Source organism: Oncorhynchus masou, chromosome 28 (assembly GCF_036934945.1).
Source record: "Oncorhynchus masou masou isolate Uvic2021 chromosome 28, UVic_Omas_1.1, whole genome shotgun sequence".
NCBI classification, from domain to species: domain Eukaryota; kingdom Metazoa; phylum Chordata; class Actinopteri; order Salmoniformes; family Salmonidae; genus Oncorhynchus; species Oncorhynchus masou.
Genome location: NC_088239.1, coordinates 28482809 through 28500928, shown reverse-complemented (window position 1 = coordinate 28500928; position 18120 = coordinate 28482809). Strand labels below are relative to the sequence as shown.

The 18120-nt window shown below is 44.0% G+C and overlaps 2 protein-coding genes across 13 annotated transcripts in view; one reads left to right on the top strand and one right to left on the bottom strand.

The window, feature by feature from the left end:
* Positions 1–1656: 1656 nt before the first annotated feature.
* nsun6 (NOP2/Sun RNA methyltransferase 6) lies at positions 1657–9996 on the top strand. Of its 3 annotated transcripts, none has more exons than XM_064941830.1 (12): positions 1657–1702; positions 1980–2123; positions 3189–3344; positions 3923–4017; positions 6103–6209; positions 6608–6761; positions 7076–7157; positions 7473–7592; positions 8316–8460; positions 8699–8844; positions 9288–9413; positions 9549–9996. In XM_064941830.1, the coding sequence occupies exons 2-12, from the start codon at positions 2037–2039 to the stop codon at positions 9765–9767; spliced, it is 1437 nt and encodes a 478-aa protein (XP_064797902.1). In that variant the 5' UTR covers positions 1657–1702; positions 1980–2036; the 3' UTR covers positions 9768–9996. The 3 variants fall into 3 exon arrangements, with proteins under 3 accessions (XP_064797902.1, XP_064797900.1, XP_064797901.1); XM_064941828.1 differs by having other exon boundaries at positions 3920–4017; XM_064941829.1 differs by having other exon boundaries at positions 1660–1697; positions 3920–4017.
* Positions 9997–15591: 5595 nt separating this feature from the next.
* cacnb2a (calcium channel, voltage-dependent, beta 2a) overlaps positions 15592–18120 on the bottom strand; it is a 106951-nt gene continuing 104422 nt past the window's right edge. For all 10 annotated transcript variants that reach the window (XM_064941818.1, XM_064941823.1, XM_064941817.1 and 7 more), the window contains one exon: positions 15592–17331. In XM_064941818.1, coding sequence (XP_064797890.1) covers positions 16549–17331 — 783 coding nt within the window. In that variant the 3' untranslated portion in view covers positions 15592–16548. The remainder of the gene's footprint in view (positions 17332–18120) is intronic.

Here is an 18120-nt window from a genome sequence, read left to right as displayed (position 1 = left end):
GACAGCTCTTGTTAGTTACTCTCGTTTTTTTTTCAGGTTCTATAGCAATGTAAGCAAATTGAGGAGGGTAGGGTGGGAACTTGATTGGAGTGGGGAGAGATTTTGGTAATTTGGAATTAGTAGCTGCTAGTACCAAAACAACACCCCCTTTTATAGTACTTAACTGGACAATTGGGTCTTAAAATTCTTTAATGTTCAAAACCAAACCCTCCTCCAATGGAATTAGCCAAAGACAGCATCGAAAAAGAAGAAGGAAGAAGAGGACACCAAAAATCACCTGATATCACATTTGATCTGCGCAACCAACTGGGAATGAGGACTGAAATTGAAAGCAGCTCTCCAGGAAACAATTTTGCAGAACATGGACACTCCAATTGTAGATAGGACCTTCAAAACAACGCTGAGTTCTTACCCTCCTTTTGTTCTGCAAGGGCTTGAAGAGAGATTGTAACAGGGATAATGCTTGCAGATTTTGCTACTCTGATGAGAGAAAATATGTTTTTATTCAACCCCTGTACAACATCTTACCTTCGCCTTTGAGCTGATGTTGACAAAGGAAGGATACAGAAACTCTCCATAGAATAACAACTTTAGGTTCCCCTAGACTGCACTGAGCCAGCTCCCACTGTTCTAGTACTGAGCTTGAAGAGAACAACAGCCGAACTGGAAGGAAACTCCAACAGGAAGAGACCTTCAGAAAGACACCGCTGAGACCAGGTCTGACCTTCTCTGCTGCAAGGGCTTGAAGAGAGATAGTACTCGAGGGGAGTGAATTCCAATTGACCCCTTTACAGCATATTAGTTTCACCTCTCAGTGTCTCCCGAGTAGCGCAGCGGTCTAAGGCACTGCATCACAGTGTAAGAGGCGTCACGACAGTCCATGGATAGATTCCAGGCTGTATCACATCTGGCCGTGATTGGGAGTCCCATAGGGTGGCGCACAATTGGCCCAGTGTCATCCGGGTTTGGCCGGGGTAGGCCGTCATTGTAAATATGATTTTGTTCTTAACTGACTTGCCTAGTTAAATAAAGGTTAAAATATATATATATATATATATATATATATATATATATATATATAAAATATATATATATATATATATAAAATATATATATTTTATATATATATATATATTTTATATATATATTTTAAATCAGCTGACACAGGAAAGCCAATGACAGTTCTGAGCAGAAACAACAGTTCCCCCCCCCCTTAAAATGTAATACGATTAAAAACACATTTCACATCAGTGTCCTGGATGTAGTTAGGATTATAATCTTAGTATTAATCTTAGTTTAAGTGAAGTAAATTAGAGCTGGAAAATGGTGTCCTCAAGAAAAAAAAGAAAAAACAAGGAAACATCCCAAATCTGTTGTCTGGTGTAGTTTTAGATGTCACATTTTATAGATACTATTTATGAGTAGATGACAATAATCTGTAAGTGACTATCACATGTGAGTTGATTAATGTTTGATTAATGTACATAAACTCAAAACATATATACAAAATCTCTGAATTATCACTGAACTGAAATGTGTGTGTCAACAGCAACATGGATATACAACAACATGCAGAACAGTATCTAAAGAACGAGAAAACGACTCCAATTAGAAAGAACTACAACTCCCAACATTACGATACAGACATGTTAATGACGTATAAGGAAGTGCCCTACGAAGATCCTTCACCCAAAAATGTAACGTGAGTAGCATGGAAACTGATTCAAAACTGACTTGTAAAACGCTTTTCGCTTAGAATTTGCACACAAAAGTACTTTGAATCAATACTTCATGCAAGGAACATGCTAGATAATGGAATCGCAAAGAAGCTTATGCGTTTGATGTCTTCATATCACCTACAATACTACTAGGCTCTTCGCTCCCAGGTCTCCCGTTAAAATGGTCAGATATTGACCATTTCAAGGGAATGGAGGCAGTAATTAACAATAACTTTAATTTCTGTTTATGTAATAACCTAGGTCACATCTCAGGTCGAAATAGGTGTATTTCTTTCCATCTTCAAATTGCCATAACCAATGCCAGAAGAAATGTCAATTTTCCCAAGAATTGCATTGAAGCCAGAAGTTCATGATTACTTGAGGAATGTCTTCATAAACAAGGAGGTGGGGTTCCCTTACCTGCTACACACACACACACACACACACACACACACACACACACATAGAGATATCTAAAGAATTGTGTTATTAAAGAGTTTCCAAGCCAGGGTCTGTTGTCGACCCACTTCCTCTCTGCTTACCTCATGTCAAAATAAAAGACCTGCACATGCGGCATATGTGGACAAATAAGGAATAACTTGTGGGGGGACGTTTGTTTTGACATGAGGCAAACAGAGAGGAAGTGGTGTGTATAACAGACCAACGTTTGGAAAGTATGTTTAATAATATGATCCTTCACATATTTTCTCTCATAATGATCAGCTGTCCTGCCCATCGGCAGGAAAGTTGAAATGGAGTTGTATTTATTTTCTGGCTTCCCACGGACTGTTTTTTTTTTTGCAACCAGTACAATTTAAAGCAATTGCCTCCCGAGTGGTGCAGCGGTTTAAGGCATCGCTATAGGCGTCACTACAGACCGTGGTTCGTTCCCAGGCTGTGTCACAATTGGACGTGTTCGAGAGTCCCATGGGGGGGGGGGGGTAGGCAATCATTGTAAATAAGAATTTGTTCTTAACTGATTTGCCTCGTTAAATAAAGGTTAAATAGATTTTTTTTTGTATGTAAATACACCCGCGTTGCTAAAAGCACCAAGCACACACACACAAATGAATGTGTTTGTGTTCATTGTTTTGATAGTGACTACATTTATGTTCTTGTTCGAACAAGACGTTGGTTGACTTCTACTAGATGCAACTTTATTGTTCCTAAATGACACCTAAGCTTTTTCTTGCACTTGATCAGATCTCATCTATTTATGTACAGCTATCTGGGCATATATTTGTCCTGCTTCTCAGAGTAGCATTGCTGATCTAGGATCAGTTTGGCCTTTTAGATAATAATGAATCCAAATGTTATTGAAAGGGAGGCCCTGATCCTAGTTCTACTCTGAGATGATTCATGAATATGGGCCCTGAAGTTCAAAGTGTCACCCATCAATGATCTGTTGAAATAGAGAAGTAATTTTCAGCTACTCGAACCTGACACCCCCTTTCCTATGTTTGGGTGCAGGTGCTGGCTGCAGTGAGTCAAGGAGAGGCAGAGCAGAGGTTCCAGAGGCTGCTGTCCTGCCTGTCCCACCCGCCTGCCTTGACCTGTGTACGAGCCAGCACTCACCTGGCTTCCCTGGAGGAGATCCAACACAGGCTTGGGGAGGAACTCAAACAGGTGGGGAGCAGTCTGCTTTCTGTGTTGCTGGCTCGTGGAGGGGGTGGGATTGATTCACTGTAGGACGTTAACTGAAATGTGCTTAAGTTCAAGGTTCCTTCTAGGCTACAGTGTGAGAGACAGATGGACTGAGTTTATTCCCTTCTACCGAAGTGTGCACTTGCACAGTTGATCACTCTCCGTCATCAATAAATCAAATATATTTATAAAACCCTTTTTACATCAGCAGTCATGGATTTAACAATGAGGGAAACTCCCTCCAGCCAATGCTTACACGAATCCAATGCTTTTAAATACATGACAGGGTGCAAATGCACATTTTAGGAAAAGGGTGGAGAATCAGGACACAGCCATAGTGGACATGTCTATGGAGTAGTTTTGCCCGAAAACTTAACTACTTAAATGGTCTTTTTTTATTTTATTGCTAAAGGTCTTTTTTGTCCCGGTGGGTATGCTGTGTAAGAGCGTTTATGTCTGACTGTGTGTGTGTATACATTTATGATTTTCAACACTGTTTTCTGTGTGTTGACGCCTCAGTGCGAGCTCTTCTAACCCTGCTACCTCTGTTCTTGCAGCAGCAGAAGTGTGACTCTCAGTCTGAAGACATTTCCGTTACTATTCTCCCCCACCCACACATTCCAGATGTGCTGCTTCTTCCTGTCATCGGGCCTAGGTATGTCAGGAATGCCTGCAAAATGTCCGCCAAATACACTATATACAGTAGCAGTCAAAAAGTTTTGGACACACCTACTCATTCCAGGTTTTTTCTTTATTTTGAGTATTTTCTATGTTGTTGAATAATAGTGAAGACACTATGAAATAACACATATAACACATATGGAATCATGTATTAACTGTTAAACAAATCAAAATATATTTTATATTTGAGATTCTTCAAAGTAGCCACCCTTTGCCTAGATGACAGCTTTATATACAAAAGTATGTGGACACCACTTTGAATTAGTGGATTTGGCTATTTAAGCCACGCCCGCTGCTGACAGGTGTATAACATTTAACACAGCCATGCAATCCCCATAGTCAAACATTGGCAGTAGAATGGCCTTACTGAAGAGCTTAGTGACTTTCAACGTGGCACCGTCATAGGATAACACTTTTCCAACAAGTCAGTTTGTCAAATTTCTGCCCTGCTAGAGTTGCCCCGGTCAACTGTAAGTGCTGTTATTGTCAAGTGAAAACGTCTAGGAGCAACAACGGCTCAGCCGCGAAGTGGTAGGCCACACAAGCTCACAGAATGGGACCGCTGTGTGCTGAAGTGTGTAGCACATACAAATCGTCTGTCCTCAGTTGCAACACTCACCGAGTTCCAAACTGCCTCTGGAAGCAACATCAGCACTGTTCGTCGGGAGCTTCATGAAATGGGTTTCCTTGACCCAGCAGCCGCACACAAGCCAGAGATCACTGTGCGCAATGCCAAGCGTCAGCTGGAGTGGTGTAAAGCTCACCATCATTGGACTCTGGAGCAGTGAAACACGTTCTCTGGAGTGATGAATCACGCTTCACCATCTGACAGTCCGACAGACAAATCTGGTTTTGGTGGATGCCAGGAGAACGCTATCTGTCCCAATGCATAGTGCCAACTGTAAATCTTAACGCTGCAGCATACAATGACATTCTAGACAATTCTGTACTTCCAACTTCGTGGCAACAGTTTGGGGAAGGCCATTTCCTGTTTCAGCATGACAATGTCCCTGTGCACAAAGCCAGGTCCATACAGAAATGCTTTGTCAGGATCGGTGTGGAAGAACCTGACTGGCCTACACAGAGCCAAGACCTCAACCCCATCGAACACCTTTGGGATGAATTAGAACGCCAACTGCGAGCCAGGCCTTATCGCCCAACATCAGTGCCTGACCTCACTAATGCTCTTGTGGCCGAGGGGAAGCAAGTCCCTGCAGCAATGTTCCAACCTCTATTGGAAAGCCTTCCCAGAAGAGTGGAGGCTGTTATAGCAGCAAGGGGGGGCTAACTCTGTATTAATGCCCATGATTTTGGAATGAGATGTTCGACGAGCTGGTGTCCACATACTTTTGGTAGTGTAGTGTAAGAGTCCACTCCACAAAGGTAAGAGGGAAAAGCACTCTTTAACGATGTAAAAATCGAAGCTCTTGTCCAGGACTTTGCATGCAGCTTTCTGACTCTGAGCCTTCCTGGACCAGAGCTTAGAAAAATCCCAAACCCTCTCCAAAATCACTCCCACCATGGCCACAACTACACATGATTTCATAAAATTGCAGTAGAATGAACAATTTTCTTAATTGAACTCGCTATGCAAAAACACTATGCACATTGGGTTTGACATTCTATTATGTAACCAAATCAACAACAGAACTTAAAGACACAAAGTAAAGCCCCGCATAAACCAACCATTGCTAGCAATGACATAAGGCAACTTTCTCTTCTGCTCTTAATCTTTCCAAGAATTTGTCCTTTGCTACTATTGATATGGATGTGTGTGGTGATAGCATATAAGTGGTACATCTGATCATTAGCACTGTTCATCACCTCATCACTCGTGTGTGTGTGTGTGTGTGTGTGTGTGTGTGTGTGTGTGTGTGTGTGTGTGTGTGTGTGTGTGAAAGAAAAAGAGTTATTCTGAGTCCCAAATTGCACCCTTTTCCCTATGGACTCTGGTCAAAAATAGTGCACCACATTGGGAATAGGGTGCCATTTGGGACGTAACCATAGCAAATAAGCGGCATGTGAATGTGTTTTTACCAGCCTTTTACTTTGCGCTCAGGCCTGTGGTCCAGCTCAGCTCGGAGGTCATAGTAGGTGCTCAGTGTGGCAGTGCTGTTCTGAGGGGAGCGCACGTCTTCGCCCCAGGGATCCTCGCCACACCCAAGTGTAAGAGGACTTCATGCACTCCAACTACAAGCCAAGGACGGCACCCTTTTTCTTCACTTCCTTAGTTGCCATTGGAACCTTTGACCGTAACGATTTGATAGACCCTCGAGTTCTTCTTCAATAATTTGAAGGGATACTAGTTGTGTTCACAACAGATGGTTGCGTTAGAACTGTTATCAGCAGTCTAGTGAAACAATAGTTTTGGGAATGAACATTATGGCCTGGACTGGAGGCACTATAATAGCGGCGTGTTTGGTCTCAGTCATGAAGACAGGACGTGGTGTAACATATCAATGTTGTGATACCAGTTGCCTTTACTACAGATGATTGTGCTCGAACTGTAAAAAAAGAGTATTGACTCGTAAACCTGTTGCCGGATCATTTTCTGTCTGTTTCAGTCATGAAGACAGGAGATGCTGTGTCTGTGTTCTCGGACCTGGAGGGGAAGTGCACACGGGGGAACAAGGACTTTAAGGGAAAGAAAGTGTTTGTGGGAAATGGAGTCGCTGAAATGGACCGCTCCAACATCTTCTGCTCAGACGAACCAGTCAAGTAGGCAGAGACACTTAGGTCTCGAATCTCTATTCAAAATTCTCTCAGAGCAGCGTTACACTAGTTTGTTATAAGGCTGCTATTTGGCTAGCACTTTATAGCACATCATAAAGTGGTAGTAACATGGTAATAGTATGGTTGCTATTGGAGTAAAGTTTTAATACAAATCAAGCCTCATTGAATGAAGCAGGCGCAGATACTCGATATCAATGCTCCGAAAGATTTAGTCCTAGTAAAAAGCGTACGCTAAGCTGTAAGACATGCTCAGGATTGAATATATTTTACAGTAATGTCACTGTTCTCTTCCCGTGTAGGGGCGTTGGTATTCGGATGGTAGAGCCCCTGTACCAGAGCCCCTCCTTCGATGGGGTACTACCCAGCCTGGCGTTCCTACAGGTACCTCTTGAACAGCAGTTTTTTTTTTTGAGACGGCAGTAGATTCTCTGGATCGACGGTCATAATCAGGGGCATCTCGTGTACCAAGGATCTCAGAGAAGGAGTGTTGATTTTAGAATCGGTTTTGATCACAACATATAAGATCACATGGACATTGGGGACCTGGGCCTGAATCCACAAAGCATTTCAGAGTAGAGTGCTAGGTCCCCACCTCTCTGTAAAATCTTATTCATTATGATCTGAGCAGCGACACTTATCCTAGATTAGCACTCATAGCCTGAGCTCTGTTTTCCCCGTCTCTTTCTATGACTCTAGAACCTCCCATCGGTGGTGGTGGGTCACGTGCTGGGGCCCCGTCCTGGAGAGCGCATCCTGGATATGTGTGCCGCACCCGGGGGGAAGACCTGCCATATCGCTGCCCTGATGGGGGGACAGGTGAGAGAGTGTGTGTGGGGGGGGGGTCTGCTGGGCTTTGAAGACCTTGAAGTTAAAGGTGCAATATGCAGAAATCGCTCCACAATTTCCTGGTTGCTAAAATTCTTTTAGTTCGCCTAATTTCAGATTATGTGATAAAACAAGCAAGTATAGTGTAGAGAATCATTGTACCATCTAAACCCCTGTGAAAAATATATTTTCCATAACCAAAACAATAGTATTTTCAGCTGTTTGAAGCTGGTGTACAAAACCGAAAGTGAAGGACACAAAAACTCAATTTAAGAACGGGAAGCATAGAAATAGCACACGTAGAGCATATCTACCGCTTCTTAGACTTTCTGTCAAAGGGAATGACATATCTAGAACTCACATTTCTATGTGAATTTGGTTGGCCCACCCAAAAAGTTACATATTGCAGCTTTAAAGGGACATTACACTTTCAGGTCAAAGTTTGTGAGATGTAAAGTAGTCTAAAGTGGTCTAATGTCAAGATGAAGCCACGTCCCATTACGTCAGTTGTATAGATCCAGCTATATGGCTCCACCCCAAATAATTGAAAACAAAACTTTAATTTATGAGAAAAATGTCCCTTTAAGTTTCCATTTGCACATTACATCTACTTTTCCACAAGGTGGAGCTGTTGTGCAAGGTTGAGCTCTTTCCCCCACTGCTACCTGGAATGTTGTTTTTGCCTTTGCTGCCCACTTGGTTTGTCCCTTGCAGGGAGAGGTAGTGGCCCTGGATAAGATCAGAGGCAAGGTGGAGCGCATCCGTCAGAACGCCAAAGCGCTGCATCTGGACTGCATCAAAGCCCACTGCTTCAATAGCATCAAGGCTGTGTGCACTGACCAGGCCCAGGACACTGAGGGTACGGAATGTAACTGATGGGATGCACATCCCAAATGGCACCCTAATCCCCATACGTAGTGCAGTACTTTTGACAAGGGGCTAGGCAAAAGTAGTGCACTATAGGTAATCGGGTGCCGTTTCGAGCGCCGGCAGGGACACCACTGCCGATTTCAATGTTATTCTCACCTCTCTACTTGGTTGGCTAGCGTGGTTACTAATTCAGAGACCTGGATACTTTCATGTCACCCTGTTTTCAGGTCCACCCTTCCCTCCACAGAGTTTTGACCGGGTGTTGCTGGATGCTCCATGTAGCGGTCTAGGCCAGAGACCCAGCATGGTCTGTACCTGGAACCTGAAGGAGATCTGCTCCTACCAGCCTCTGCAGCGCAAGCTCTTCCACACTGTGCGTCACACACACATACACACACACACAGACGCATGCATGCCCGCTCGAGCACACTTACCTCGCATAACACTGTCCGTGACCAGTGCTGACCAGTAGAGGACAGTGTGGCCGAGCTTGAGTGTTCTAGAGCTCTGGGCTCCGATATACTCTGATGAAAAGCTTAAGTATAGCCGGCAGATGGATTACTGTGGGGAGATTAGGGTCCAATAGTGAGCACATCACTTATTCCAGCGGCACAAAGGGCTCTATCAGTGTCCACTGGAGTTTCCTTAAGGCCATTTAATATCTAGGCTCTGGAGAGACCGCAGTAAGGTAAATGTGTGTCTGTGTGTACATAGCTGTAGTGTTTTGACAATGCAGTGTCTATCTATTGAGCGATGAGGGCATGTTAAAGAGTGCTTACTGTGAGTGTGACCTTAGTGTGTGTGTATAATTGGCAGGCGGTACGGCTCCTGAAGAGAGGTGGAGTCCTGGTCTACAGCACCTGCACTGTGACTCTGGCAGAGAACGAGGAGCAGGTGGCCTGGGCCCTTAACACCTTCCCCTGCCTCACACTACAGCCTCAGGTAGCGCACACACAGCCTCAGGTATCAAACCTGTAAACACACACACACAGCCTCAGGTAACACATGTACACACACAGCCTCAGGTAACAAACGGGCACACACAAAAATACTAACTAAGGTGTCTGTCTCTCTCAGGAGCCCCACATCGGAGCAGAGGGCATGCTGGGAGCTGGCCTGTCACCTGAGCAGCTGCGTCTCCTCCAGAGGTTCAGTCCTGAGTTGGGCTGGAGCGCGGCCGAGGCCAGGGGAGAGGATGACAGCCCCACAGAACAGCCAGAGTCCCCAACCCCCCTCGCACACCGAGCCAACAAGGACACTATTGGCTTCTTCATTGCCAAGTTCCTGAAGAGCTGACAGGACTAGACTAGCAGTACCCTCCCCATCTGGTTAGAACCGAGCTGTTCTCCCTGCCTTCACACAGGGCCTGCAGAGAGGAATAATGGTGTTTACACCTCTCACTGTACTCAGGCAGGAGAGCATTTAGAACACACGCTCCCTGTGCGGTTTACAACATCCACCTCTGTGCCTGCCTGGCTGCCTACTAAAACACTGGCCCATATAGGGATGACTTGTATAAACAGAGAGGGGAGGGAGGGAGAGAGGGATTGAGCAAGATGAAAAACATTTATGGGCGAGTAAGGGAGAAAATGCGTAGGGTGGACGAGTATCGGCAAATGCAGTTCTGCTGCCGTTCGCCTTGTCGCCATGACAACAGTGACGACACAGCTGCCCTGGTGACAGCGGATTTGCTGGCTCTGGGAGCGTAGATCAGGAAGTAGCGTGCTGAAAGAGGTCACGAGGTATTAACAATTTACTGCCTTTTAGTTAGTGTTTTAAAAACAAGGAACCGGTATGGTTTATTTTTTACAGGAACAAGATGGCATCACACAGCTATTCCTCAGTTTATGTTCTCTCTACATTCAACAGATTTTGTTACTTTACTTAGCCCCTTTTCTCTCAAATAAATTGAAAATAAACTAAATATGTATATTTGCATATTCTTCTTTACTACTTTCTCATTAATTGTGTATAAACATCACCATATTGCTTGCAGTATAAAAACATTTATTAAGTCGATTTGATCAAATGGATGAAGGTCAATCCGGGTGAAGGTCAATGTCATAAATCTACAAGTGTTCAGTACTAGTCAAAAGTTTGGACACCTACTCATTCCAGGGTTTTTCCTTATTTTTGTTTGACTATTTTCTACATTGAAGAATACTAGTGAAGACATCAAATAACACATATGGAATTATGTAGTAACCAAAAAAGTGTTAAGCAAATCAAAATATATTTTATATTTGAGATTATTCAAAGTAGCCACCCTTTGCCTTGATGACAGTTTTGCACACTCTTGGCATTCTCTCAACCAGATTCATGAGGTAGTCACCTGGAATGCATTTCAATTAACAGGTGTGCTTTGTTAAAAGTTCATTTGTGGAATTTCCTTCCTTCTTAATGCATTTGAACCAATCAGTTGTGTTGTGACAACGTAGGAGAGGTATACAGAAGAAAGCCCTATTTGGTAAAAGATCAAGTCCATATTATGGCAAGAACACCTTTAAGCAAAGAGAAACGACAGTCCATCATTACTTTAAGACATGAAGGTCAGTCAATCCGGAAAATGTCAAGAAATTTCTTCAAGTGCAGTCGCAAAAACCATCAAGCGCCATGATGAATCTGGCTCTCATGAGGACCGCCACAGGAAAGGAAGACCCAGAGTTACCTCTGCTGCAGAGGATAAGTTCATTAGAGTTAACTGCACCTCAGATTGTATCCCAAATAAATGCTTCACAGAGTTTAAGTAACAATCACATCTCAACATCAACTGTTCAGAGGAGACTGCGTGAATCAGGCCTTTTATGGTTCGAGTTGCTGCAAAGAAACCACTACTAAAGGACACCACTAAGAAAAAGAAACTTGCTTGGACCAAGAGTCACGAGCAATGGACATTAGACCAGTGGAAATCTGTCTTTTGGTCTGATGAGTCCACATTTGAGATTTTTGGTTCCAACCACCGTGTCTTTGTGAGGGTAGGTGAACGGATGATCTCTGCATGTGTGGTTCCCACTGTGAAGCATGGAGGAGGTGTGATGGTGTGAGGTTGCTTTGCTGGTGGCACTTTCAGTGATTTATTTTGACTTCAAGGCACACTTAACCAGCATGGCTACCACAGGATTCTGCAGCAATACACCATCCCATCTGGTTTGCGCTTAGTGGGACTAATTTGTTTTTCAACAGGACAGTTTTTATTTTTTATTTCACCTTTATTTAACCAGGTAGGCTAGTAGAGAACAAGTTCTCATTTGCAACTGCGACCTGGCCAAGATAAAGCACAGCAGTTCGACACATACAACAACACAGAATTGCACATGGAATAACAAACATACAGTCAATAATACAGTAGAAAAAAAGAAAAGTCTATATACAGTGAGTGCAAATGAGGTAAGGTAAGGCAATAAATAGGCCATGGTGGTGAAGTAATTACAATATAGCAATTAAACACAGGACTGGTAGATGTGCAGAAGGTCAATGTGCAAATAGAGCTACTGTGGTGCAAAGGAGCAAAATAAATAAATACAGTATGGGGATGAGGTAGTTGGATGGGCTGTTTATAGATGGGCTATGTACAAGTGCAGTGATCTGTGAGCTGCTCTGACAGCTGGTGCTTAAAGCTAGTGAGGGAGATAAGAGTCTCCAGCTTCAGTGACTTTTGCAGTTCGTTCCAGTCATTGGCAGCAGAGAACTGGAAGGAAAGGCGACCAAAGAGGAATCGGCTTTGGGGGTGACCAGTGAGATATACCTGCTGGAGCACGTGCTACGGGTGGGTGCTGCTATGGTGACCAGTGAGCTGAGATAAGGAGGGGCTTTACCTAGCAGAGACTTGTAGATGACCTGGAGCCAGTGGGTTTGGCGACGAGTATGAAGCGATGGCCAGCCAACGAGAGAGTACAGGTCGCAGTGATGGGTAATATATGGGGCTTTGGTGACAAAACGGATGGCACTGTGATAGACTGCATCAAATTGTTGAGTAGAGTGTTGGAGGCTATTTTATAAATGACATCGCAGAAGTCGAGGATCGGTAGGATGGTCAGTTTTACGAATGTATGTTTGGCAGCATGAGTGAAGGATGCTTTGTTGCGAAATAGGAAGCCGATTCGAGATTTAATTTTGGATTGCAGGTGATTAATGTGAGTCTGGAAGGAGAGTTTACAATCTCACCAGACACCTAGGTATTTGTAGTTGTTCACATATTCTAAGTCAGAACTGTCCAGAGTAGTGATGCTGGACGGACGGGCAGTGATCGGTTGAGGAACATGCATTTCATTTTCATTGGCATTGAAGCTCATCTGGAGGTTAGTTAACACAGTGTCCAAAGAAGGGTCAGAAGTATACAGGATGGTGTCGTCTGCGTAGAGGTGGATCAGAGAATCAACAGCAGCAAGAGCGACATCATTGATGTATTCAGAGAAAAGAGTAGGCCCGAGAATTGAACCCTGTGGCACCCCCACAGAGACTGCCAGAGTTCCGGACAACAGGCCCTCCGATTTGACACACTAAACTCTATCAAGGAAGTAGTTGGTGAACCAGGAGAGGCAATCATTTGAGAAACCAAGGCTGTTGAGTCTGCCAATGTGGTGATTGACAGAGTCGAAAGCCTTGGCCAAGTCGATGAATACGGCTGCACAGTAATGTCTCTTATCGATGGTGGTTATGATATCGTTTAGGACCTTGAGCGTGGCTGAGGTTTACCCATGACCAGCTCTGAAACCAGATTGCATAGGGGAGTATGTACGGTGGAATTCGAAATGGTCGGTAATCTGATTGTTAACTTGGCTTTCGAAGACCTTAGAAAGGCAGGGTAGGATAGATATAGGTCTGTAGCAGTTTGGGTCTAGAGTGTCTCCCCCACAAAAGAGGGGAATGACCGCGGCAGCTTTCCAATCTTTGGGAATCTCAGACAATATGAAAGAGAGGTTGAACAGGCTGGTAATAGGGGTTGCAACAATTTCGGCAGATAATTTTAAAAAGAGAGGGTCCAGATTGTCTAGCCCGGCTGATTTGTAGGGGTCCAGATTTTGCAGCTCTTTAAGAACATCAGATGGGTGAAGGAGAAATGGGGGAGGCTTAGGTGAGTTGCTGTGGGGAGTGTAGTGCTGTTGACCGGGGTAGGGGTGGTTACTTTGAAGAAACTAAAATATAAAATATTTTGATTTTTTAAACACGTTTTTGGTTACTACATGATTCAATATGTGTTATTTCATAGTGTTGATGTCTTCACTATTATTCAACAATGTAGAAAATAGGCAAAATAAAGAAAAACCCTGGAATGAATAGGTGTGTCTAAACTTTTGACTGGTACTGTATATTCTATATGGGCTTCAATTTACAGGCCACCTCTCCCATACTTCCCGTGCTGGAGTCAGAACTCAGACCTTCACAATGACCTCAGCTCACCCCACTTTCCCTGGCTTCCTGGGAGGAGGAATAGCATCTAGGAATGGCCCTAGAAAAGTGATTAAAATGGCTCCACTGACAGGCCACTAAGACCCCACTATCTGTGGTTTAAATCTGACCCAGGAACAGCATAAGTGGTTGCTTTTTGTTGTGTTGGTACTCTGCAGTGTAACAAGATAAAGGGACTGTCCATTCACTAAAATTGAGATGCAGCTTTAAGAGTGACTCGGGTTGGTGTATTTTCTGGGACCTGAGGAGAAATGTTGGGAAGTAATACACTGCTCTCTGCAGGGACTGACTGGGACCAGTCATCGGGATGGGCATTTCTAACACACGGGCCATGTTTTTCCTCAAGGACCCCATTATTAGCCAGATAATGATAATTCTGTGCAAAACCTCCAATTTAGACCAGCCCACTGGGCTAAATATGGACCAGTCCATCTGGCGTTCGCCCTAACTGCCCTATGGCCAGTCCATTTCTGGAGAGACAGTGGGAAGTAAAACACTGCTCTCTGCCTTATTTAAACCTGTCTACTCTCTCGCTCTCAGTCCCTTCTGTCTCTCCTTCTCTCTCTGCTGTTGACGTTCATGGCGTCATGGCGACTCGGAGGCAGCTGGTTCCACCTGGGAGTTTCAGGATGGTTTCAGAGGTCTCTATTCTTAGACCAGACCAGTCTTCTTCACTTCTGTCTCTTCTCATCTCTCCCATGTCCTGGCGGGCCATTCCTGGTCGGAGTACTAACGTAAGCTATGAATGTCATTCTCAGAGGAAGCGATGACTTTTAGACACAGACATGCACGCACCTACACACAGTTGCCGGCACACAGAGTACAGACAGACACCACAGGTATGTAAGAAGCAGCATTTCCTGAAACGCATTTCAAATAAATCTAAGACCAGTTGATTTTCTTGTCCTCTACATAAATCCTTTGTTGCCAAGTTTATTTTTTTGTATTTATACATATGTACATACAAATGTACACTCTTAAAAATGTGTAGTGTTACTACAGTAGCATATAAATGGAATTGTACATTATAATCATAATATTTGAGGCAAAAATAAAATGTAAAAACTAAGACTTGTTCTAGGGGACTGGTTGGTTGATGGTAATGTAAACAGAGGGACAGGAGACCCTAGGGGTGCATCCCAAATGGAACGCTATTTCATACATAGTGCACCCTTGTCAAAAGTAGTGCATTATATAGGGAATAGGGTGCAAGTTGGGGCACATGAACTCCCTTAATTTACAGAGGGCAGCCTGAACTAAGTTAGGAGTTGGCCCTAACCTCAACTATGCTAGGTTATAACCAGAGCCATATATTTTAAAAATAAATATTTTTTATAGAGAAAACGTTTCTAAATGTATGGCTCCGGTTATAACTTGGGGCTTACGACATTTCTTGACCACAGCAGCTTAGCAGAAAGGCTTCCCTTTTTCATCCAGTTGATATCATTCAGTGGTTGTGATTGATTTTCAAAAGAAAAAGTGGACAATTGGCAAATTTCTCACAATACCTCATAATGCACATTCATAGCTAATTGGACTGTACTAAGTACATGGAACTGTCCTTAGAAAATGGTCAAACTTAAAAAAAGACATATCATCATAGATAAAAGTCCCCTAGTGTTGTGAGTGGATTGGTTTGACCCGATAACTGTACCCTAAAATATCAAATCGCTGTACACCGGACACCAACACTGTGAATCAGTCTACAGAATTTTTTTTTTACCTTTATTTTACTAGGCAAGTCAGTTAAGAACAAATTCTTATTTTCAATGACGGCCTAGGAACAGTGGGTTAACTGCCTGTTCAGGGGCAGAACGACAGATTTGTACCTTATCAGCTCGGGGATTTGAACTTGCAACCTTTCAATTACTAGTCCAACACTCTAACCACTAGGCTACCCTGCTATGTTGTGCTACAAGTGCTGAACAGAGTGTTATCAATGTTATAAAATGTTTCTGGACCCTTTATAAATAGAACAACAGTACTGTAATGTAAGACAGCAAGTCATGTCACTATTAATTGTCTTGTAAGGCAAGACTAAGGTGTGCCCCAATGGAGAGGCAGCATCAACACCAGAGGAACCAATGTCAGAGGACCAAACACCGAAAATGAGCAGAATTTAAAAAAACAAACAAATAAAAGCAAGAAAGAAATTAAACAAAAATAAAACAATTGCAAATATTTAGCATTTAACCTTACCTGGTTTCCCACTTCTCAGTCAGTCACCGCTAACAGTAGTCTGAATGAACAAATTATTGTTCAAGTGGCAGTAAGAAAAATAAAAAAAACAATATAGAAATACAATTTAAAAACGCTAATCACAGAAAGCACAGTACAGAAGTGATTTCTGCTGTTGTGTCATGCGTTATCAAACACAGGTTGAAAATATGCATATTTGAGAAGATCCATGCATATCCACACATAAACGACAACGTCTATGTATTGATACACACATTTATATATTTATATATCCATATCTATATATGATCAAAATACTGCCGTTGCTAAGGATGCAGCAGGCTTTACAAAGGAAGCGGACATAAACAGGGGATGCAGGGGCTTAAGAGTATAGCAGCAAGATGGGACAACAGAATGGTTTGGGAAAGAGGGGGGTGAGTCCTACAGTACCACAGTGTGTGAGGGGGTTTGTGGTCTAGGGGCTGGGCTGTCACTGGTGAATATAGGGGTCTCTGGCCCAGTCCCCTGTGTCGCCCCTCTTTTTGGGGGCCACCTCCCCTTCCCTGTCCCTGTCCCTGTCCCGGTCATAGTACTGGTGGTGGTCGCGGGCCGGTCGTTGGTGGTGCTGGTGACCGCGCGGCTTGTTGCGCTCGTTGTGGTCCTGCTCGTTGCGCTCCTTGGAGCGGTGGTGTCCTGTCGTACCGTGGTCTGCCTCCTCGCCAGTTCCGCCACGGTGATGGTGGTGGTGGTGATGGTGGTTGTGGTCCCTGGGGTGAGGCGGAGCCTCGTAGCGCCCCTGCTGAGGGTGCCCCGCCTCTCCCAGCCCCTCCTCCTCATACTCCTCCTCTCCAAACTCTTCTTCCTCTTGCTCCTGGTGCAGGAGGTGAGTGCGGGGCTCTATGTAGGCTGAGTCTCTGCTTTCTCTGCTCTCCCGGCTCTCTGGGGTCTCTGAGTCCTGTGTCTCCCCCCGGGAGAGGCCTTTGCCCCGGCTACCACCGCCACCAGTATGATGATGGTGGTGGTGGCTGTTGTGGTGCTGCTCAGTCCGCTGGGAGGAGGAGCGGTGGTGGATGTGCTGGGGTCTCCTGGAAGACTCTGTCCTCAGGGGCCTCCCCTCCTCCTCCTCCTCCTCCTCCTCCTCCCTCTCCCCGTCTGGCTGCTCCTGGCTCTGATGTTGGCTGTGGTGGTGGTGATGGTGGTGGTCCTCCCTGGAGCCCTTCCTCTCCACACCTTGTCCTGCCTTGTCCCCTGCTTTCTGCTCTGCCCCGCTGCCCTGGGGTTAGCAACACAAACAAACAACACGGCTATTAGTACAGTTAGACACACCAACACACAGAGTAAAACACTTTTTGGGATTATCCTCTATGATTTTGAATGCATTGTATCCATAAACAAAATAAATGCAAATCAAACACGCACTCCAACCACATCCATAAAGTATATCAAATCAAACACGCACTCCAACCACATCCATAAAGTATATCAAATCAAACACGCACTCCAACCACATCCATAAAGTATATCAAATCAAACACGCACTCCAACCACATCCATAAAGTATATCAAATCAAACACTCACTCCAACCACATCCATAAAGTATATCAAATCAAACATGCACTACAACCACATCCATAAAGTATCAAATCAAACAATCCAAACATCCGTATATCAAATCAAACACTCACTCCAACCACATCCATAAAGTATATCAAATCAAACACGCACTCCAACCACATCCATACAGTATGTCAAATCACATCAACCACATCCCACTCCAACCACATCCATAAAGTATATCAAATCAAACACGCACTCCAACCACATCCATACAGTATGTCAAATCAAACACGCACTCCAACCACATCCATAAAGTATATCAAATCAAACACGCACTCCAACCACATCCATAAAGTATATCAAATCAAACACGCACTCCAACCACATCCATAAAGTATATCAAATCAAACACACACTCCAACCACATCCATAAAGTATATCAAATCAAACACGCACTCCAACCACATCCATAAAGTATATCAAATCAAACACGCACTCCAACCA

Excerpts from the sequence above, each read along its gene's own strand:
- nsun6 (XM_064941828.1), top strand. The coding sequence starts at position 2,037 with ATGCCAGAAGAAATGTCAATTTTCCCAAGAATTGCATTGAAGCCAGAA. Across the intron at positions 7,593-8,315 it reads CTGCCCTGATGGGGGGACAG|GGAGAGGTAGTGGCCCTGGA; the intron begins GTGAGAGAGTGT and ends TGTCCCTTGCAG. Across the intron at positions 8,845-9,287 it reads AGCGCAAGCTCTTCCACACT|GCGGTACGGCTCCTGAAGAG; the intron begins GTGCGTCACACA and ends TATAATTGGCAG.